This window comes from Eschrichtius robustus, chromosome 3, assembly GCF_028021215.1.
Source record: "Eschrichtius robustus isolate mEscRob2 chromosome 3, mEscRob2.pri, whole genome shotgun sequence".
NCBI classification, from domain to species: Eukaryota; Metazoa; Chordata; class Mammalia; order Artiodactyla; family Eschrichtiidae; genus Eschrichtius; species Eschrichtius robustus.
Window position 1 is genome coordinate 161,218,635 of NC_090826.1, and position 25,250 is coordinate 161,243,884.

Genomic DNA, 25,250 nt, shown 5'->3' on the forward strand with positions numbered 1-25,250 from the left:
GTATTTATGTGTTTAAAAGACTGACTAGGGCTTCCCTGGTGGTGCAGTGGTTAAGAATCCACCTACCAATGCAGGGGACACGGGTTTGAGCCCTGGTCCGGGAAGATCCCACATGCCTCGGAGCAACTAAGGCCATGTGCCACAACTACTGAGCCTGCGCTCTAGAGCTCGCGAGCTACAATTACTGAAGCCTGTGAGTCTAGAGTCTGTGTTCCACAACAAGAGAAGCCACCACAATGAGAAGCCCGCGCACCACAATGAAGAGCAGCCCCCGCTCACCACAACTAGAGAAAGCTCGCACGCAGCAACGAAGACCCAAGGCAGCCAAAAATAAATAAATAAATTTATTTAAAAAAAAAAAAGGACTGCCTAAAATATGAGCACTGTACTTCATAAAGAAAACCACAGATTTAGTATTGTATATCTTTGGACAATTTGATGGCAATTTAAAATGGAACTTCTTAAATCTCACAGGATCAGCTGCAGTAACCTACGTTTAATTTTTTTGTTGTTGTCGTTAATAACGTTGTAAATAAAATCCTCATACATTAAATCCAAAAAAAAAAGCAAGAATCAACTATATCATGTCTAAGAGAAAATACACTTAAATATAATGATATAGGTTAAAAATAACAAGATGGTAAAAATATACAAATTCAAAAGAAAGCTGGAGTACTTATATTAATGTCAGATAAAGTAGATTTCAAAACAAAGATTAATGCTACAAATATAAAAGAACACTTCATAATGAAAAAGGGGTAGATTCACTAAGAAGACATAGCAATCCTAAATGTGTATGTAACTAACAATGAAGCTTCAAAATTCAAGAAGCAGATCTAAAAAGAGAAACAAGCAAATCCACAATTATAGCTAAAGACGTCAATGATCCTTTTTCAGTAACTGATAGAACAAGTAGACATAAAATCAGTAATAATATAGGGGACATAAACAACACTGTCAATCATCTTGACCTAATGGATACTGGTAGAATATTTTATGCAATATAAGTAGAATACACATTTTTTTCAAGTGTGTATGAAACATACACCAAGATAAACCATTTTATCGACCATAAAACAAATCTCAATAAATTTTAAAGGATTAATATCATATGAAATATGTTTTCCAACCATAGATAAGTAGGAATCAATAACAGAAAGATGTCTGAAAAATCCATATATTTGGAAGTTGTGAACAACACTCTCCTGAATAATCCCTGAGTTAAGAAGGAATCACAAGAAGAACTAAAAATATTTTGAAATGAAAAGACAACAATATCAAAATTCGCAAAGCATGGCTAACTGTCCTTAGATAGAAACACAGCATTAAGTGCTTATGCTAGAAAAAAGAGAAAGGTCTCAAGCCAATCATCTTAGCTTTCTCCTAAAGAAGACAGAGAAAGAAAAGCAATATAAACTCAAAAGAAGCAGAATAAAGATGAGAATTAATGACTTTGAACACAGAAAAACAATATACCAATATCAGGAATAAAAGAAGTCATCACTACATATACAACAAACACTATAAAGATATAAAGAGAATATTGCAAACATTTTTAAGCCAATAAATTAGCAAACTTAGATGACAAATTCCTTGAAAGCCATAAAATACCAAAACTCAATCAAGAAAAAACAGATAACCAGAATAGTCCCTTAACTATTCAAGAATAACCAGAATAGTCCCTTAACTATTCAAGAATTAAGTTCATAGTTAACAAACCTCCCAACAATGAGAAAACTGTAGGCCCAAGGGGCTTTACTGGTAAATTCTACCAAAGATTTAAGGAACATTTAATATAAATTCTACAGAAACAATTCCATACAACTGAAGAGGAGGGCATATTTCTCACCTCATTTTAAAAAGGTAAACATGATCCTGAAATGAAAACCATACAAAGACATTCTAAGAAAAGAAGATGACGCCTCAGTATCATGAATGATTTAAGCATGCAAAGAACCCTTTAAAGAACACATTGTATCAAATCTAGCAATACATAATAAGGATAATATCATAAGTAAGCAGATTTTCCCCCAGGAATAGAAGGTTCATTTAACATTAGAAAAACAATCAATACAATTCACCATTTTAACAGAATATAAAGGAGAAAAACCATATGATCATCGCAATAGATGCAAAAAACTTTTTATAAAATTCAACACTTATTCATGATAAAAACTGTTACCATACGAGGAATAGAAGGAACTTCCCCAACCCAATAAAGGAGGTATTAAAAACCCTACACTTAGATCAAAGTTTTATAACTTGTTATACTGAAATAATTTTAGGCTTAGGAAAAACTTAGAAAAATAGTACAAATAGTTCCCATATACCCTTTACACACCTTCCCCTGATGCTAATAGTTTATACAGCCATAGTACAGTTATCAAAACTAATAAATTAAATTGGTACAAAAGTATTAACTACCAAATTTATTTAGATTTCACCAGTTTTTCCACTTATGGCCCTTTTCTATTCCAAGATCCAATCTAGAATCCCACATTGCATTTAGTCATCATGCCACCTTAGTCTCTTCCAATCTGTGAAAGTTCCACAATCATTCCTTGCCTTTCATGAAGCTGACACTTTTGAGGGTTTCTTAGGTTTTCTCATGATTATACTGAGGTTATGCATTTTGAGGAAAAATAGTACAAAAGTGATACAGCCTTCTCAGGGCATCATATCATGGGTTATAATGATTTCAGTGTCTTATTACTGGTGATATTAATCTTGATCACTTGGTTTAAGACTGTTTGCCAGGGCTTTTTACTGTAAAATTACTCTTTTAATCTTTGTAAATAAGTATTTGGGGAAAGATACGTTGACACTATGCAAATATCCTCCTTCTTAAACTTTTGCCCACTAATTTTAACATTCATTGGTGAATCTTGCATACAGCAATTTTTATTCTGGTGTTTTAATGGTAATTTTCTATTTCCCTGATTCCTTCTACATTTATTAACTGGAATTCACCTATAATGAAGACATGTCTCTTCTCAATATTTTATCTATTTGTTCAATCATTAATTTCTGCAGTATAGACTCATGGATATGTATCTTATATTTTTGGTCATATACAATATTTGTTTTGCTACTGAAATTGTTCCAGCTTTCACCACTGGGAATTATTTAAGGTTGGCTCCTGTGTCCTACAAACATGCACCTTTTTCCATCTACCTTTGTTTTTTTATTTTCTGGTACCACAGAATTCCTTGGGCTCTTCTTTCATTTTCCCCATCCCAGCTGTGGGATCAACTACTTCTCCAAATAACCTTGGTTCTTTTTACTGGAGAATGACGTTTAGTAATGAAGGTTTCAGCGCTAGATGTGATTAACGTCATATTTAATGGTAAAAAATGTTTTCTCCCTAAGATTAGAAACAAAGCCAGGATGTCAACTCTCATCATTTCTATTCCACTTTGTAGAAAGGTCCTACCCAATATAATAAGGCAAAATAAATAAATAAAATACGTGAAGATTGAAAATGAAGTAAAACTTTTTATTTATAGAAGATATGATCTCCTATTTAGATAACCCTAAGTCACGTACAAAAAAAGCTATTAAAACTAATAGCTTGTAGCATACAAGGTCAATATACAAAAATCAATCCTATTTCTACTGGTAGCAAACAATATGGAAATGAAATTTAAAAATACCATCCACATCAGAAGACATGAAATACTTATGGATAAATTTAACAAAAAATGGGTAGGAACTAAACACTGAAAATTATGAAATATTACTGAGAGTAATTAAAGAAGACCTAAATAAATGGAGACGTATAGCATGTTCAAATGCCAATTCTTCCCAAATTTTTCTATAAATTGAACATAATCTCACAGAAAATCCCAGCAGACTTTTTTGTAGACGTTGACAAACTGAGTATAAATCTTATATAGAAATTTAACTAGATAAATTCATATTATAAAATATCCTACCAGAGAATCCTAAAGCTTGAAGATACTTCAAAGATCATAATTTTATGTGGGAGTAAAACAACTTGTCCATTTCCACACAAGAGGGAAGAAGCAGATCCAGGATGAGTATTTCAACCTTCCAGTATCAAGTTCTTTAGAGTGGTACATCATGATACTTGTCATTAAGATTAATTCACTTTTAACTTTGCCTAGGAAGAGATTTAGCTTTCCCCTAAAGATACCAGGATCTTTACATGTGCCTTCATCTCTAGGTTTGCCACAATATATAGAAAAATGGCCAATAATCATGTAATAAATCTATAAAAGTCATAAATGTCCCAAAGCACATTAGTAAAACTGTAATAAAAAAATACCTGATCTTAGAGATGAATTAACCTTTTATGAATAAGTTACGTGTTTTAAAGACATAGGACCCCTTAAAAACGTTTGAAAACACTAGAATTACAAATGAATTCATTAAAATAGCTACTGGCACTAGCATTCCTATAATTAATTCCTTGTTTGTTAGTGATACAATACAAACCCAAATAAAACCAATCGTATTTTCACATCCTTTTAGAAGGAGTCTCAAAATTTAAGCATGCTGCTATGACGCTGTTCTTCTTCAGGTGTGTGAAGATGGCTGAAAACATTAGTACCTTATCTGACATCCAGTATTACTACCCACACCCCCAGAGTAAACCTGTAGCAGGCGTAAATGAGTGTAGAAACTTTGTGATTTTTGTGGTTGCGCTTCTTTATGCAAGATAGTTAACATCTTTGCTCAAATTAAGTAGCAACTATTTTTATCAACATACTAACAATTTAAACTCATTTCTTCACACATATCATCCAAAGCTGTGCTTTGGCAGCTCCTTCTCCTACCCTACTTGCTGGCTTCTCCAGTTCCATTCACCACATGGGAGCTGCCTGGGTAGACATCTTAATAGTACCTTCGCTCTGGGCATGTTGAGCCCAGTGGAACAGTGACAGGATAAGCCTTGCTTCTTCACTGTGTGCTAAGTGGGTTCTCAGAGCGTTCTCTAGGTGATGCCAAACTACAATTTAACATGAAAAGCTGCATGCTGATGACGAAATCTTTGTAGCATATCTTACTCTCTGAATAGGACTGAAGAAAGTCCATGTTTTGCCCCTTCTTTAAGGTTAGCAGTGTCATACTGGTGCTCCACATTTGTCTCTTAAAGAAATTTTTCTTTCTGTCATATTTTGTTGTTGGTGGTTGTGGTGGAATCCTCCTTGGACAGGGTATATCAAAGGAATATTTAGTTGTGGCTTATAACTTTGTCTGCCAAAGAAAACCTCTGACCATATATTATTTCTAGGAGGCATGCCAAGATCTTGATACTTTTCAGATTTCTTTTTCAGGTTCTTTTTCTTTTAATTTAATTTTATTTATTTTTTTATACAGCAGGTTCTCATTAGTTATCTATTTTATACATATTAGTGTATATATGTCAATCCCAGTCTCCCAATTTCGGGTTCTTTTATATTGCACTGACATGATAAACAGTACATAGTGCATTAGGGGCTATATATGGATGCAACTCATAAAGAATATCATCAGTGTTATAAAGTGGATGTATACCTGTCTACATGAAGTTAATAAACACTGAGGAAACTTAAGAATGGTCACAAGCTTCTCATAAGATTTGAGAAGGATCCAATACTTACCTCAGTGCTTTATACATGGTAGAAACTCAGAAGTTTTTTTTTTTTTTAACATCTTTATTGGAGCATAATTACTTCACAATGGTGTGCTAGTTTCTGCTCTATAACAAAGTGAATCAGCTATACATACACATATATCCCCATATCTCCTCTCTCTTGCATCTCCCTCCCACCCTCCCTATCCCACCCCTCTAGGTGGTCACAAAGCACCGAGCTGAAGAGATGTAAGTTTAATTGAAGTGAAGTTTGAGTAGAGGTATCGTAACATGGTGCAACTATTTTAAACACCTAGTTACAGGAAATGCTTACAAAATCACCATACTCCCTATTACTGTAACATAATACAAAAATGAAGTACTTGTCTCACTTCCTCATAACTCATATGATATCATTCTATCTTTAGGAATTAATAGAGAAGAATATTTGGCACAAAATAGACACTACATAAATGTTGACTGATATATGTTTTAGAGAAAAATATGGAAACCTGGAATAAATTGAAATGGAAGGACTAACTACACAAAATGACTAGATAAAAATTCTAAGCAAATGCTGAACTACATAAAAATTTCATAGTAAAATTTTTATATGAGCATTTGAAAATCAAAATATAAAAATCAGTGTCTATACTAACAATATCTGAAGTAGTAAAAATAAAATTAAAAAAATTTTAAAGATAGAACAAACACAATAATTTCCTGTTCCTAAACTTAAGTAAATGCTGCAGTATTAAAAACAAGTACTAAGCAGATTACAGTAAAAATAAAATCATATAATTTGTAGCATCCATTCTCTGGGTCTTTAAGTTCTGTTTCAAATAACAGAGATGTTCCAAAGAAGACAAATACATTTATTATTTTGTTAAATATAAAAACTAAATTGCTTTAAATTCCTTTTAAAATAAGAAATTGTATAAATAAATATGAAGAGTTCACTTTAAAATGAAAGGCATAGAGACAAAGTTTTAAAATTATGATTGTTTTGCTAGTTAGTTTTCCTGAAGAATAACATAACATTGGTGCCTTTATTTTTAATGAATTAAGGAAATGATGAGAAGCAAACTAACAAATTATTGTGATAAAAAAGGAAAATTGTTTGATCACATTGAATAAAATTTCAAAATGCATTTTGGGAGTCAAAACTATCAAGAAAATTTTGTGCTAAGAAGTCCTATATTCAATTAAATGACTGAGTAAAAATGAAAAATATAATTACATCATTAACTTTTATTCACTTAAAAATTTTTTTGCTGTAAATTCATTTTAACCAAAATATATAAACACTATGCCATGAAGATAACCTACCTTTTTATCATACACATCTTGCCAGTTTACTCCAGAAAAGAAACTGTGTCTCATAATTTCTTTTGCATCATCTGGTCCTCCACCAAGGCTGTGAGGACAGAAATAAAATTAAATGAGTATAAAACGTTTACGTAAGCTGAATGCATAACTACAAAGTTTTTGTGAAATGTAATTTTCTGTGTGTAAATGGTTCTTGTGATAAATAGCCATAAAAATAAAAAGCTTTTGTTGTAAGATCTAATTTTCCTAATATGCTATTAATAAGAACTAGCCTCAGGACAGTATGGTATTTGAAAAGAGCATAGGCTTTGGAGACAAACCTCAAACAGGCAACCGGCTCGGAAATTTATGAGGTATATGACAATTAAAAAGTTGCTTAATCTCAGTTTTCTCATCTGTATACTGGGATTAATAATACCAGCCTGGTGGATTATTGCAAGGGTTAGAAATAACATTGAGTACCTAGCACAATAAATGGTAGCTACTGTCAATTCTATAAACCAAATTTATTTTAGAACGACTTTAGTCAAAATGCACCCTTGTTAACATAAATTCTGAAAAGACTAGATAATTACTTAGAAAAAACAATTTGGAGAGCATTGCTAACAGACAGAAACTCATGGACTATTTTCATATCTCAAATGAATTTTCACAGAAATGATAAATTTAATCTATGAAATATCACTGCAATGTAATATGCTATTCAAGTTTCAATATAAATTAAAATTTTAAAAATATTCCCACCCCATCTTTGAAGGTACTGTTATTCAACTGATACCTGACAGAATCTGAAATTCAGGTGCTTTCTAGCTTTCTCAGTTTCATATAGTGCCTACTAGTCACTATGAAGAAAGGATGAGAGAAACAGAAAAAACAGAGAAGGAAGTAAGGTGGGAGGGAAAGAGGAAAAAGAGAAAAAAAGAAAGGACAGGGAAAGAAAAGAGGAAAAGAAAGGAAATCTATTTAAATCTGAATTTGATACAGCAAGTTTTATTTGATTTTACTCATCGTTAGGAATGATGTGTGCTGGTAAATGCTTAACAATAAGCTCTCTGAGGGAAATTATGCATATACAATATAATGCATTTTATATATATTATTATTTTTACTGATACAAGATGTGTGGAAGTAAAACATTATATAGTATTTCTAACCTCAAAATATATAAGCAAAATAGATAAGTAACCTCAAAAGCATAGATAAGAGTAAAATTTAACAACATTATTAAAGAGTGATGAGTTTTGAGTATTTTTTACCCGTGATTTTAATGTTCCTGATTTAACTGTAAGCTTATATAATTTAATTTTTAATAATGACTGTATTCAACAACCAGCTCACAAAATTTTTTAAATTTAACAATTGGTTATTCTAAGCTGGTACATTTCAACTCCCAACACAACACTGAGTAGGAAGAAACGCAAATAGGCCATAGAAAACAAACAATTATACAATTTTAATGAATTCTGGTTATTATTAGGTATAAGAAATACACGACTGGGAAGAATCCAGGATCCTCTGACACATTGTCAGAATGGAAAACAAAACAATTAGCTGATATCTGAATATCTGTAGTGATGATCCTATAGTTCCCACTATCTAGGTCTCCTATCTCAAGATTCATACAGAATAAACTACACTCCTGATATGGAACTTTTAGATTGGATCAGATCATAATAGTTACATGCATATTTGCAACTTTCAGACTGGCAAATCTATATTTAGTTAACACTCGGCACTTGACTCCCTGGCCTCACTCTTTTTCATTCTATTTCAAGTTGTAAATGTCTCTCTCCTGGTAGAATGCAAATTCTTTGGAGGGGAGAGTTCAGTACTGGATTATCCAAAAAGCGTTTTAAAGCTTGTGCTTAGGGAGCCAGAAAAGCAGAAACACCAAAACACAGGCTTCTGAAAAGAATTATTCAACATTTCAAAGTATGCATTAAAGTAGTATGCACAAGAAAAATCAGCAGTTCATTGTATTTTCGTACATTTATGTTATTGTTTATTTCAATACTGTTTTCAATCTTAATTATATATATGAGATGATGGATGAGGTAGGAGTTGGAATGGAGAACTGTAATCATTTTTGTAATTAAAAGGTTTTAATTCAGCTTCAGTTTTTCATTTTTATGTCATCCCTCAATTCTCTAGCAATAGTTTGGCATTGGACATAGCCAGCATTTAATCTATATTTATCAAATACATATAAAATTAAAGTATCAGCCATGAATGCAATACAAAGACTAAGAATATAATCTTAGGCTGCCATTTTAGAAGTTGGTAGAGATTCTTTAACACAAGCTTCTTCAAAGTGTGAAACTGTCAAAAATTTCAACGTCAATGACTCCCTAATATACAATTTAAAACGTCAAAATTATATCAAAATATGATTTACATTAAGATATTTTTGTCTAAGAATACCAAATTTCCATACCAGAAAGCCAAACTAAAATCCTCAGCTACTATGGATTCTTCATAACGAGAAACAACATCTAATTCACATTTTCCTTGTGTTATTGAATGCAACATGAGGTCATGCTTTTCCTACAAAATTTGCATAGGAGGCTAAAGGAGATACTAATAGAATAATCATAAAGTAATGAAGAATAAGAAATAAAAGCAAGATGAGAGCTGACTCTTTGATAGAACTGATAGCAATTCGGTAAAGAGTATCAGAGAAATTCAGGCAGTATTTAAAATAGTTGAATAGGAATAATAAAGAGGTATACTATAGTGCTATCTTTGATTACATTTCCAAAGACTTTTCAGGGTCCTTTGTTGGCTCTTTCTCTTCTTTCTACCTCTTAAATTTTGACATTTCCCAAGACTATGTCCTAGGCCACCTTCTTTTTATATTCTACTCTTTTCACTATTCTCATGGCTCCAGCTACCTCCTAGGTATCTACAGATCCCAAATCCAAATATTCAGTTTTGTGTTTCTTTTTTTTAAATTAATTTTTATTGGAGTATAGTTGCTTTACAATGTTGTGTTAGTTTCTTCTGTACAGCAAAGTGAATCAGTTATATGTACACATATGTCCCCTTTTTTTAGATTTCCTTCCCATTTAGGTCACACAAAGCATTGAATAGAGTTCCCTGTGCTATACAGTAGGTTCACATTAGTTATCTCTTTTATACACAGTAGTGTATATATGTCAATCCCAATCTCCCAATTCATCCCACCCCATCCTTGCGCCCTTGGTATCCATAAGTTTGTGGATACCAAATCTGTGTCTTTATTTCTGCTTTGCAAATAAGTTCATCTTTGCTGGGAAAACTGGACAGCTACATGTGAAAGAATGAAATTAGAACACTCCCTAACACCATACACAAAAATAAACTCAAAATGCATTAAAGACCTAAATGTCAGGACGGACAGTATAAAACTCTTAGAGGAAAACATAGGCAGAACACTCCTTGACATAAATTGCAGCAAGATCTTTTCTGACCCACCTCCTAGAGTAATGAAAATAAAAACAAAAATAAACAAATGGGACCTAATGAAACTTAAAATCTTTTGCACAGCAAAGGAAACCATAAGCAAAACGAAAAGACAACCCTCAGAATGGGAGAAAATATTTGCAAATGAAGCAACGGACAAAGGATTAATCTCCAAAATATACAAACAGCTCATGCAGCTCAGTATCAAAAAAACAAACAACCCAATGAAAAAATGGGCAGAAGACCTAAATAGATATTTCTCTAAAGAAGACATACAGATGGCCAACAAACACATGAAAAGATGCTCAACATGACTAATTATTAGAGAAATGCAAATCAAAACTATGATGAGGTATCACCTCACACCGGTCAGAATGGCCATCATCAAAAAATCTACAAACAATAAATGCTGGAGAGGAGGTGGAGAAAAGGGAATCCTCTTACACTGCTGGTGGGAATGTAAACTGGTACAGCCACTATGGAGAACAGTACGGAGGTTCCTTAAAAAACTAAAAATAGAACTACCATATGACCCAGCAATCCCACTCTTGGACATATACCCAGAGAAAATCAGTTATTGTGTTTCTATTAAGCACTGGTACTATTTTCAGCTGCCTGCTTGACATCTAGGTTTTCTATAGAAACCTCAGACTCGGTGTAGCAAAACTAATATCAACATCCACCTCATCAAGCCTCCTCCTTTGCCTGTACTCCTTCTCTGTTAATGATAACTCCATTCTCCAAACTAGTCATCCAAGTTGGAAACCTCAGAGGCATCCTGACTCCTTCCCCTTCCTCACCATTTCTATTTAATCATTCACAAAGTTCTATTTAGCACTCTTTACAACTGCTTTAGGAAGGACTCCATGTCTTATCTGGACAATTCCATATGTATTCTTAATTACTCTGCCTACCTGCCCCTGGCCCTTCACTGTTCTAATCTATCCATGACAAAGCTTCCTGAGTTACCTTTTCATAACACAGACCTGATTACACCATCCCTTACTTTTAATAATTCAGTGGCTTCTCATCCCCTTCTGAATAAAGATTAAATATTTTCTAAGAAAGATAAGGTCCTTACAATCTAACATATCGGCTTCATCTGCCAATGTTACCCAACTCATATTCTACACTCCAGTTGCTGAACTTCTCAAATGCCATGTTCATTTGCAATTCTAGCTGTTATTTACATGTAAAATTCTCTTCATGAAAGCCACTGCAAATTCCAACTCCTTCATGAACCAGCTCAAGTGTTCCAATCCCCTTAACAGCTAATAATTTCAAAAGTATTTGTATGTAGTTTAACCTGAGCATCTGTGAATATATGTCTTGTGCCCCACATTATTCTATGAACAACTAGAGCAGAGATTATCCATCTTATTCATCCTTGCATTCCCAATATTTTAATGTAGCAGTGGAGGGGCTTGACATATCTACCTTAAAAGGAAATACCAGATAGTTAAAAATACCACATCTTCTCTTTAGACAATATCAACTTCTGGGTAGACAGAACTTTAAGAGTTGTCCTACATACCAGGCCACTAACATCGTAGAAATTTACCTCACGTGTATTCAACAATTATTAAGTACCTACTATGTGCTATCCCCAGGGGGTGGGGTGTGGGTGGAGGGTGGGAAATGACAATAAAAAAATGAATGAGACATAGACATGAAAACCACAAGGAGTCAGAAAAAGATGGGTTAAAAATTCACTGCCCTTGAAATCTAAGGCAAATATTAGATCCAAAACTCAACTAGATAAAATTGAAATCCTAGCTCTATATAAAGATTATCTATTGCCAAGTACCACTTGTTACAATAGTTGTGAAACAATCACATCAAATGGAATACATTTTAAAACCTCAACTAAGAAAACGGTGCACTGTAAAGAAGATACAAGAGAAATATCAAATAGGCACACATAAACTTGATTTCTATTCTTGTTCTACATGAATCTTCTGTGAGAACTAGGATAAATCACTTAACCCTCCCTGGGCCTTATTTTCTCCTCAATCAAATGGAAATGAGAATAATATCTATCCTACCTACTCCACAGGCTACTAAAAAGCAAGGGAAACAAGAGATGTGCAAATGCCCTGACAAAGAACACAAAATCACTTTATAAATATAAGGTAAGGTTTCAGTTACTAGAATTATGAAACATGTTTGAATGGTTCTTCACAAAGCAAAAAGATGGTACCTCTTTTATTATGTTTGCTTATTTCTGCTGAAGGTAAAATCATGTTCCTCACAAATTTAAAAGCTAGAAGTATGCGATGGAAACCATCTCTATGGTAGACAAAGCCCACAATTTAAAATTCATTTATTCCTTCACTCATTAATTCAGTCTGTCAACAAATACATACTGAGCATCAACCATAAACAGAACATTAACAAAAATTATGTGAGGTGTTACAAAAGATTAAACAATATATGAAATGGCCTACCCTTAAGACGCTTAAGGTCTAAGAGATTTTCAGAGACATACTGATATGCATATATATCTACTGGAACAAAGAATATACACATGTATATACAAACACATATATTAAGGGACATTTTAAAATTAATAGTCATTTCATGTATGACTTATAAAATGTATGTGTAAATAAATATATAAACATGAACAATGAATACTATAGCTCATTAAGCAAAGAGCTGTAGGATTCTTCAGGTCATAGCTGTAGCTACAAAAACAGAAATACAAAGTATGCAAAGACATTTTTGCCATTAGTCCTTTCAGCCATGCGTGGAAAAGAATTATCTTCAAAGACAAACAAAAAATGTAGTTAGATATGTTAACATACATACATGTGGGAGGAGAGTACACAGACAGTTCTGTTTTATAATGTAAATCAGCAGAAATATAAAGCCCAGAGACTGAAAGGAAAAAAGGGATCCTCCTATCCCCACAATAGCAAGCACCATGGCAATTAAGAAACTGTTTGTTCATAAAACTCTCAAAATCTTTATGTGGTAAAATCTGTATAAAATTTCCAAGTTAGGAAAGAGTTGAGGAAATTTTTTAAATGTTCTATATTATGCAGTTAAAAATAAGTCAGTGTCTCAGTGGGAAGATGTCTACACCAAATACATTGCTTCTTGGAGTTAGTTATATTTGAATTAATTTCCATATCACAATTCCTAACCACATTCATCAGTAACTCACTGTGTGTTATTTGCGGCTTACCGTTTATTTGGATCCTTTATCAAGAGCCCTGAAAGCAATGATTTTGCATCTGAAGAGAGTGTTCGAGGAAATTTAATGTCTTCCATTAGAATTAGTTCAAAAAGTTTCTCATGATCCTGGTTGTAGAAAGGTAATCTCCCGCACATCATTTCATACATGACAACCCCAAGGCCCCACCAATCCACGGCTCGGCCATAGTCATTATCTTCTAACACCTAAAAGTGAAACCAGTAAAAGATCAATTTTTACATGTTAGCTTTTAAAGCATTATTTATAAAACATAAGATTTTTACATAACCTAGGTAGGCTATTCTGAGATCTTGACATTTAAATTATGAAGCATCCTACAAAAGATATAAATCACACCAAATACGTGAAATGTTCAATATATATCCAGAAATGACTGGGTACCAAAAAAAGGTATTGCAACAGATTCTAAGTAAATGAATATATGAGTGCCCTAAGGATCAAATGAAAACTATTTGCATATTTTCACTTAGGCCTACTTAATTTTTCATTCTGGTTCCACTAACATGTACTTTAAGTAACAACTTAGAGCTAAACTGTGCTGATTATAGAGAACATAATGTGTCTACCACATTCTTGCACTGAGAAGAACCAACTACTACAAATCAAACAGTGAAAGATAGGAGTAAACAAATGCAATGTACTAGAGAAGAGTCCAGGGCATGACAACCATGAAAATAAATATAAAAACTTTTGGAGGCCCCTACATGTTTAAACTCTTTCAGGAAATATTTAAGCAACAGAGTGAATATAAAGATTTGCTGTTTGGGTTGTAATAACCTTTAAGTACCTCACAACAATTTCTATTAAACGCAAACAATAAAAATTATGGACTCAATATTTGTAGGGTGTATGACCTTAAATTTATTTCCCCAAACACATTACATGTAAAATAAATTTAGTAAGAAACAATATGCAAGTATAAGTTAGGCTATGTTAGAGCAACCTGTTCAAACTGAAACATGATGACGTGCCATTTGTCCCAGAAAGGTAAAATTTGATTTACCTTTCTACGGCATATGTTCCTCATCCAACGGAATTTTCTTTATCTATTTGGATCTTTCAATATTTTATTTTAAGATACTATATTTGAATAATCTTAAAGCTTACTTTATCTGATCCTCTTAGCTTTGGGATAAACAGATCAAGAAAACCATATACATGAAATAAATCAATCAAAAAAAATCTTATAATTGATGACATTAGAGAGAATTTGATACAGAACAAAGTAGTACTCATGTTCTAAACTTTCTTAGAGTTAAGTATGTTGTTGAAGATTACGTCTATGTGACTTTTATTTAAAATTTAACTACTAATTTCATAAAATGCACATAATATTTTTGACAGCTACACTATGATTACTATAAATACTATGAAAGGCACTTTGGTAGACAGGGTATTTAAAGGTGGAGAATGTAATTTTAAGAAAAAAACTATGTTACCTAAAGATCTATTTAGTAGTGTTTTCAAATGCTATGAAAAGATTTTTTTTCTTCCAGTTTTACCAAGACATAATTGACATACAGCTTGATACCTGATATACAGCATTGTATAAGTTTAAGGTGTACAGCATAATGATTTAACTTACATACATCATGAAATGTTTACTACAATAAGTTTAATGAACATCTACCATCTCATATAGAAGCAGAATTAAAGAATTAGAAAAAAATTTTTTCCTTGTGATGAGAACTCTTAGGGTTTACTCTCTTAACAACTTTCATATGTAACGTACAGCATGTTAACCATATTTATCATATTGTACATTACATCCCTAGTATTAATTCAATTTTATCATTGTTTTGTGGCTAACGACAACTAGAAACTACATTGGCAATATATAAACATAAGTCCAGTTTCTACATTTTTCCAAAACCCTTTTGTAAATAACAAACTAAACAAGATGTTTTTGGGGAAAACAATAAATTCTAGTTTCTATCTTTAGCCAAAAATATTTAAAATTTCTACTTGTTTGAAATGAGTAATGTGAGAACATATAGAAAACAAGAAACAACTTGAAGAGGAAGGAATTCTACCTGTGTACTTAAAGGAAATGCTGTATATATAATTTTTAAATACCAGTGACTTTTGAATCTCTCCCACATCCAATTAGTAGAATGTACTGTTTGTAGGCCTTTATCTAATAGATGCAAGATTTTACCTAATAACAAAAATTTTTAAATATAAGTAACCTTTTACTGCATTCCTACAACAGCAACAAAACAGTGGTACGTACAATAAAGAGCCAAATGTGGCTTTTAACCTCTTTTTTCATGAAACCATAAAAAGCATAAAAGCTGGATTAACTGCCTCCCGAACCCACATTTCACCAGCCGGGTTCTCATCCCCAGCTGGCAAAACTGGCAATCCTTTATTTTTGTTTAAATACCTGGTTTGCAGCCAGAAGGGAAAGTGAGTACATAAAAAAACGGTTTTATTTTTGAAGAGAAATAAGCAACTGAAAAATAAAACTGCATTGTAAAAAAATCTGCTTGATAAAATAAAATATATTTTATTTAGCTTTGTAAAACGAACACTGATTCTCAAGATATGTGGTTTTGCTTTTGAACATACCAGCTTTAATTGAAATATACATACATAATGCTACAATTAGAACTGTTTGCTGTATTACTTTGTACTGAACAAATCTGACGTAATGTATTATCTTACTAACATGTAAAACTTAGGCAATGTTGAGGAGAAAATACCCGAACAACTCAGCCAGGCCTCTTTATCTAAGAGTCTTTGCTATCAATTAAAAACAAAGATTTCTGTTCAACTCCTACCTCAAGACAGCTGGAAGATGAAATACACAAGAAATAAAAATAAAAGTGATTATAATATTCTACATGTGGCTATATAATAAAAAACATGTTACCACTGTTCATACAACGGCTTTTCTCTCTCCTTATATCTAAATTATTTCAAAATACAATACTTTGAAATAATGTAGAAATTCCAGAGTGAAATTAAAATCCACAGTCTAGTAATATATAAAATTTACATTCTTTAACCTAAGAGTTGCAATTCCTTCTGGTTACCTCTGACGATTTTTTTTTCCTTAGCAAAAGGCTAATTTACTTCATGGTTATCATGAGGGCTGATCCAACCAGTAGGATAAATGGTAATGTAGAGGTACAACAATGATGTTACATTTCAACTGCATTAAAATGCAATTTATCATATAATCTAGATATAAATGCAGGTCAAAACCTGCTCCTAAAGAAATAATCCACTGAAAGACTTATCCTGAAGAATTAAACTAAAGACAGTGTCTCTTTTCCATGAAATCAATGTCACTAATGTTTAAACTAAAATCAGGTTTAAATATGAATGCAGACATTTAGTATTTCCTTCTACACCTACTGTCCTCTGTAACCATAGATATAGCTTCACTTTATAAGCACATTTAACACAAATGCCCAAACAGAGATAAAGAACAAGTGGGGATTTGGAACACTAAAAGAATGTAAATGTTAAAAAATGACAAGAGGTCATATCAATAAACACCCCCACAGAGCACAAGCTCTAGGAAAAAAGTCTTAGTTTCAATGTTTCCACTAGAAGCCAGAGATTGCTTCACTTTATGATATAATAAAATCTAAGACTCAAGGAAGTCACAGCAGGTTATCAATTACTATTAAATGTTCTGGTAATATTTGATTAATATTTGATAACATTTAATGTAGATACTTCTACTTATCAAAACCCAGATGAGTTTAAAAAAATCACCATGAACAGCTCTTGAATGGTTACTAATTTCAAAGAATGACATTAAATAATAAACTATATATTTTAAAATGATACCATCAATTAAAGTTCCCAGTGTAAATATTTGGCTACTGGGTACTTTCAAAAAACATATTCATTTCAATATTCTTTTCCCAATTAAGATTTACTGGGAAGCTGAAGGAACACCTTTCTCAGCTTGTTCGCCAGGCCACACAATGCACTCAAGGCAAGCAGTTATGAGGAGGCTATGTATGCCCTGGAGTGGCTTACTGCTCAATCAATAATCCTGACAGAACAGATGGGGGAAAAAATTAAACATCTAAACAAACTGTCTGTACACCTATGTTGTGAAACTAAACTGCGAACTTGGATGAACCAATTTACCGCTAATTCAAAAAAATTTTTTTCTGGTAACCTTATATTTCAGGTAACTTATATGTGTGTTTTCTATATAAACACACATTTATATACTTTATAATTTACAGAAATCCTTTAATATTCCTAACATCACAGGAATTGGCTAAAAAAATGAACCACAGATCTTCTAATTCAGATTCTAAAATGTATTGCAGCTTCGGTAGAACTATATATTTCATAAGAATTATGAATTCCATGGTTTATTGGTATTTTCTTCATAAATATATACTTTATATCCAGTTTTCAACCGCTCTAATGATTCTAAAGAGACTGAAACTGTAAGTGCCATTTGTTCTGAATTAAGATGCTGTAAGCTTTATGGCTACCTCCTAGCATGCAGACACAAGTACTTGCATGCAGCTAACATCGTATTTTCAAAAGCATTCTCTGCCTAGAACAGGCAACGTTCCTGATAAGGAGAAAAGCTAAATGGATACAATACTGGTGATTAAATCATACTTACGCATATCTTCCCAGAGATTTCTATACTTCCTTTTTATCCTGAAGCAACAAACAATATGGGATTCTAAGAAACTGGGTCTTTGTAACCAAAGTAAAAATGGCCATTGTAAAACACTATAGGTAATCACTAGTGTTCCCAGTTAGGGTTAGTTTTGTATATGTTCTTATGTTGCAGAGAATTTAAAATTAAACTCTGTGCTTAAATTAGGATCATTCCAAAGGACTGAATGCAAATATTCTGATTGTTAAAACCAAAAGACTATATAACACTGAAAAGAACTTTAGGTGAAAAATAGCTACTATAAGAACTGACAGAACTCTAGGGAAGTAAAAGTTGCTACTTATAAATGTTGAGAGACATTAACATTGAACTAAAAATATCATTTTTGTTCATATTTAAACAATATCCAATTTGGGGACAAAATGATATTTTTTTTTTACTATGAAATTCTTTTTAATTGAAATATAGTTGATTTACAATGTTGTGTTAGTTTCAGGTATATAGCAAAATGGGATGGTTTTTAATATTATCCAGAAACAGTATGAACAGTCAGCCAACTCATGACAGAATTTCTTAAATATAAATTCTAACTATAAAGCAGACAACTTCTGTCTGAACTAATCACTGTGCTCATTTACTTAATTTTCCCCTTAATATTGGTGATGAGACCTTTTTAGAACCATCAGGAAGATGAAGGTTTTCAAAAACACCTCAAGACGATAATTGTTACATGAATCATTAACAATTAAATAAAATATTAGGAATGTATACAGTTTTGGGAAAGCTACTAAAATAACTTTTAATTTTTACAAAAAGCTTAGAATTTGAGATTTAGTTTCATAATCTGTTAGAACCAGTAGAATTTTGTCCAAGGGTATGCAAAATGCAACTATGTGTGCTACTATTTTTATCTACAGATGAAATGTACAAACATATATAACTTTGACCTCATTCATTTATTTTAAGATCCCCTAAAGATAATATTGATAGAGCCCATAAAATTGTCTTTTTCATTTATTCTTTGTTGTATTTAAAATAAATAAATAATATTCCATTTAGTACTCTTAAATCGAGTTTGGTTCTAACTACTCCCCCCATGTACACTACCCTCCATACTACCAACTACCTTCACCCTTAATTTACATAATTCTCTCAACCCATTCTGAAGAAGTTATTGTATACTTTTGGCCTTTCATTTACATAGAATTTAATTTCCATTTGTGCTATTATCTATATAGAATCACAATGACTTTAAGCAAATCTTTGTATCAAAATAGTTATCAAGGACTTCCCTGGTGGCGCAGTGGTTAAGAATCCGCCTGCCAACTCAGGGGACATGGGTTCAAGCCCTGGTCCGGGAAGATCCCACATGCCGCGGAGCAACTAAGCCCGTGCACCACAACTACTGAGGCTGCACTCTAGAGCCCGCATGCCACAACTACTGAAGCCCGCGCGCCTAGAGCCCGTGCTCTGCAACAAGACAAGTCACTGCAATGAGAAGCCCGCGCACCGCAACGAAGAGTAGCCCCCGATAGCCACAGCTAGAGAAAGCCCGTGAGCAGCAATGAAGACCCAACGCAGCCAAAAATAAATAAATAAAATAAAGAAATTTTAAAAATAGTTATCAAAATATTCTTGTCTATTTCAGATATTGTCAAAATACATATTATAAAAGATATTAAAGCTAGTAGACTTCAAAAGAAAAGTGAATAAAATGATACCAAGTAAATGTTTTCCAAAAATGAGGTTCTGAAAACTAGGAATACATCAAAAAATCCATTTTCAGCCACTGAAAAACACAGTATTTTACACATATGAAATAAAATTATATACACTTTTTTCCTGAACAGCAACCACCACTAGATACTACGTATTTTCCAACAATCAAGTCATTTTTTGCAATCTTTTTGTTAGTTCTAACTTGATTATCAAATAATTTTTATTTTTACACTATTACAGAAGTGCATTTCTCTAGGTTTCCAAAACCACCTTATTCAACCTTCCCCATCTGTCACCATCTGCTTCTTTTTAGCATGTACTTTTTGTGTGATCACATAAGCATGTGAAAAATAACTAACATTCAGATGATTATCTGCTGGTACATTTGAGGACTGGGCATAATAAAAGTGAACTGCCAAAACGTACTTAACACTTTTAATTTTGTTGGGTCTTGCATGTAAGCTACATTTGATTTTCAAACTGTTTTACAGTTGGAAAGTTGATCAGGTACTGCTAACTCAAGAGCAAAGCTGAGACTCTAAATAATTAGCACTGCATAAAAGGATGGTTTGGATTCAATGAGAGCCAAGGCAAATAATAAAATTTAACAGTAAGATTTTATATGTGATTTCTAATTTCTTTATAATTTCTAGGCATGAAAATATAGTAAAGATTATGAAAACAAAATCCCCTCAAAATATCTTATAGTCCCTAATATATGGCAGGTCAAATTTATTTCCTTCTAATACAAGAAAGAGCAAAAACACTTTAAAACTATATATACTAATGCATTTTTAGAGATGTAGCACACTAAATGTATAGTTTATATGCCTGCTAGGACTGTATCTCTGCAACCTCTTTTAAAAAAGACACAATTTTTTTCCCTTTAATAATAAAGGTCTATAATTCTTCATCAAAGGAAGAGAACAAATACTTTAAAAATACCCTTTTTTCAACAAATGGCATTTTTATACTATAAAACTTTTCTTTTCCCGGTGGTCTTTGCCACAAGAAAAAACTTAAGTTCATTTAAAAGTAAAGTTTATTTAAAAATCAGCTATGAGCCTGAGATATAGTACAGTTAATATATCAGCTTTGAACCGATTTCTAACAGTCTTTTTGAAGTATCTTTTAAATACCCTTCAACCGTCTTTAAGCAGCAAAGCATTCCTACCAGATTAAAACAGTTTAGGGACATCCCTGGCGGTCCAGTGGTTAGGACTCTGTGCTTCCACTGCAGTGGGCACGAGTTCGATCCCTGGTCGGAGAACTAACATCCCCCATGCCGTGCAGTGCGGCCAAAAAAAAAACAAAAGAAAACAAAAAACAGTTTAAAAGGTAACGGATGCCACTGCTAGATGAATGATAGGTTGCAGAAAGATCTCTCCATAATGGGTAAACAAGCCTTCTATAAGAAGAGGAGAAGGGAAAATATTGACAATGAGCCCTTCAAAAGAGAAGCAGTGCTCAGGCACATATTCCAAGTCTGATAAGCAGCTACTAATCAAGAAAAGTCTGGCATTAATAATGGTATGAACTAGAAATTTCAAGGTTCAAAGAAAGTGAGAGATACCATCTGAAGTAAAGGGAAGAGGCTAGTTTCGGCTCTTGCCAATCCCTCTCTAACTCTGACCAGCTATATCTGATCACATTATTGCCCTGCTCTTAGTTCAAAAGTGATTTTTCCTTGTCCATGAGATCAAATCTAAACTCTTTTGCATTCTGATCCCAATCTATGTGTCCAGCCTCCTCTCAGTCTGCTCCCTCTTTACCGTCACCAGACCCTCCCACCACCCTTCCTTTTCCTTTCACCATTCTGTACATAATTCTAGTAAAGCAATTATTTTCTTCCACAGTAATGATTATTTTACATATCCTATCACCTTAGTAAATATAGCAAGCTACCTGAGGACAAAAAACATTTCTTATGATCTTTGTATTCCCAGCACCTAAAAGAATGCATGATACCTAATAAATATTCAATAAATATTTCTTTAATTAATGAATGAGTGCTCTTCAGTGAAATGGTCCATATCAGAGACCAGAAAAAAGGACTTAAATTCTTGTTTTTAAAAGTAAGAGTATAGGGGCTTCCCTGGGGGCGCAGTGGTTGAGAATCTGCCTGCCAATGCAGGGGACACGGGTTCGAGCCCTGGTCTGGGAAGATCCCACATGCCGTGGAGCAACTAGGCCCGTGAGCCACAACTACTGAGCCTGCGCGTCTGGAGCTTGTGCTCCGCAACAAGACAGGCTGCGATAGTGAGAGGCCCGCGCACCGCGATGAAGAGTGGCCCCCGCTTGCCGCAACTGGAGAAAGCCCTCGCACAGAAACAAAGACCCAACACAGCCAAAAATAAAATTAAATTAAAAAAATAAAAAATAAAAAAAAAGTAAGAGTATGACACAAAGTTACCCTGATTTAACAAAATGCAGTGTTGGACACAAATACTTAGAATATAAAAACATAACTGCATGAGAAGTTAGTTGTTTCAAGATTTGTCATCCACAGATAGTAACCACAATGCTCACTCTCCCCTGTAAAAACAAGGTGTCAAGATTTTAATTATGAATCAACATCTATCAGCCATGGGGTATATAAACTTCTTTTAAAGACCAGACTCCTGCAACATTTTTTTTAAAAGGTATACAGAAAGGTTTTCTTACGGGTCTTTAAAAAGAAATTGACAATTCCTTGTGAATTGTAAACTTTCTATTTAGAAACAATTGGACTCTTCTTGCATTAAATTCTTGGTTTTGTTCTTCAGTTGATGACATTTGCATATAAAACAATATCTTTGTTTCTTAGGAGATCATCTGCTTCTGAAATGAGATGTATTTATCTTCTACAGAAATAATTTCCCCTAATCGTGACACAACTAATTTTGTTATTCTAAATATGGGATATCATCAGCCATAGTAAATGTATAGCAAGGGCAATTGGAACTCCAGAGAAACAAAGATTTTGTTTTTCATGACATTCACAAAAACAATCCTATTCTAGAAAATGTAATCTTGGATTTGAATAAACAAGAAACAACATTTCTAAACTTTTACCTAATTCAGCTACAAAAATGGAAAATTTTAAACTCCAGATTTCATAACAGAAAAAATGTTATTTTTGGCAGCCCTCGATAAAATAATATTTGGAAATTTACTGTGAAAAATACTGCTAATATTTCAAATTACTAGCATTTATTTACAGTAACTCAACATTCTTGAAATGTAAATTTAATCTCTAACTGAAAAGAACTATTGTAATAATAAACTGGCATTAGTTACTATATGTATAGGAATGCTAGTATCATTCTGAATGTATTCTTATTTCCTAATTCTTTTGATTACCTTTTGCTGTTGAGCATTTACAAAGCATCTATTTTAAAAATGACAATTATTTACATCTATAAGTGGCCTTGAAATAGTGACTGTTTTGGGCCATGATGTATGTGGTTAAAAAAGTAAAAATAGGCTTTATAAGATGAACCTAGTTAGAATCCTAATTCTATCTCTACCACCTCCTAGCTGTGTACAGTAAGTCCCCTACATATGAACAAGTTCCGCTCCGAGAGTGTGTTCGTAAGTCCAACTTGTTCTTAAGTCCAACAAAGTTAGCTTAGGTACCCAACTAACACAATTGGCTACATAGTACTGTACTGTAATAGGTTTACAATAGTTTTCACACAAATAATACATACAAAATAAACAAACAAAAAATAAAGAAAACATTTTTAATCTTACAGTACAGTACCTTGAAAAGTACGGTAGTACAGTCCAACAGGTGGCATACAGGGGCTGGCATCGAGTGAACAGGCAAGAAGAGTTACTGACTGCAGAAGGGAGAGGAGGTGGGAGATGGTAGAACTGAGGGGTTGTTAGCAATAGGAGACGGAGGGCAAGCTGCAATTTCACTCACACCTGACGTGTTCGCATCTTTGAAAGTTCGCAACTTGAAGATTCGTATGTAGGGGATTTACTGTACAGATTACATTAGAAAAATTCTGATCCTCAGTTCCCTCACCTTTGAAAAAACAGGTTTTCTATCACAAAAGGTTATTCCAAATATGCAATGTACATATATAGCATGTGGCACATAATACATGTTCAATAAATAGTTATCTTCATCCATCAAAGATTAATGCCTCCCTATTTGGCTCTAGCCACACTAACCTTGTTGGAGTTTGAGGGAAGAACTGAACTTGTTCTGCCTCACAGTTTTTATACTAGCTGCTCTCTGTGTTTGGAAAGCTCTTCCCGTCTATTTTTACAATAGTTGCCTCTTAGCATTCAGGTCTCTGATTAAACCCCTCTTTCCCTGAACATTCTATCTGTAGAAGATTATATTTTCCAAAGACAGCTGTAACAGTATCTCCCATCTCACATGCTCTTTTACAATGTAGAGGTGGGGTCTATGTCACTACCCCTTAAATATGTGTAGGCTTAGGAATGCTAAACCAATAAGCATATGACAGAAATGATGTGCAGTTCCTGAAACAAGGCCATAAAAGGGGATTCACAGAGAAATGTTCATAGCAGCATGATCAGCCAAAACCTGGAAGCAACCTAAATGTCCATCAGCTGCTGAATGGATAAATAAAATGTGTTTATATTCATACAATAGAATATTATTTGGCCATAAAAATGAAGTATCAATAACATGCTGAAGCATGGATGAATCTTGAAAACATACTAAGTAAAAGAAGCCAGACACAAGAGGCCACATATTGTATGATTCCATTTATATGAAATGTCCAGAACAAGCACATCTATAGAGACAGAAAGTAGATTAGTAGTTTTCTGGGACGAGGGGAGATAGGGGAGGAACTAATGTGTATGGGATTTCTTTGTTGTAATAATGAAAATATTCTGGAATTAGACAGTGGTGATGATTGCACAACTTTGAACATACTAAAAACCACTACTGTGCACTTTAAAAGGCAGAATTTATGGTATGTGATAACAAAATTTTTAAAAATATACTATGAAGAAAAATTTTCAAAAAACTAATGAAACATTTCTTCATGGTTTGCTAGGTTTTAAAAAAATGGAAGCAGTTTCTAAACTGTCCCCTAGGACGTTCACTTTTAGAACCCACAGCCAAAATAGTCTGGCTACCCTGAAGCCACCAGTATGAGGAAACCAGGCCACTTGGAGAAGCTGAGGCTTTTGAGAGCCCTGTAAGGTACCAGTTGAGAGCCAGCATTAACTGTCAGACACAGAAAGAGGGGAGCTTCCAGATTCCAGCCTCCAGCCAGAGTCACCCCCTGCCGTGCCCCATGTACCATGGAGCAGTCATTCCTGCTGTCCTGACTCAGAACCTTCAATCACATAAAATGGTTAGGCTTTGCAGTGGTCTGTTT

At 33.4% G+C, this 25,250-nt stretch overlaps 1 protein-coding gene across 3 annotated transcripts in view; it reads right to left on the reverse strand.

Moving 5' to 3' along the window:
- AKT3 (AKT serine/threonine kinase 3) overlaps positions 1–25,250 on the reverse strand; it is a 379,319-nt gene that overhangs the window by 73,500 nt on the left and 280,569 nt on the right. For all 3 annotated transcript variants that reach the window (XM_068541689.1, XM_068541691.1, XM_068541690.1), the window contains 2 exons: positions 13,539–13,753; positions 6,908–6,995 (listed from right to left, as the gene is read on the reverse strand). In XM_068541689.1, the coding sequence (XP_068397790.1) occupies positions 6,908–6,995; positions 13,539–13,753 (303 nt within the window). The remainder of the gene's footprint in view (positions 1–6,907; positions 6,996–13,538; positions 13,754–25,250) is intronic.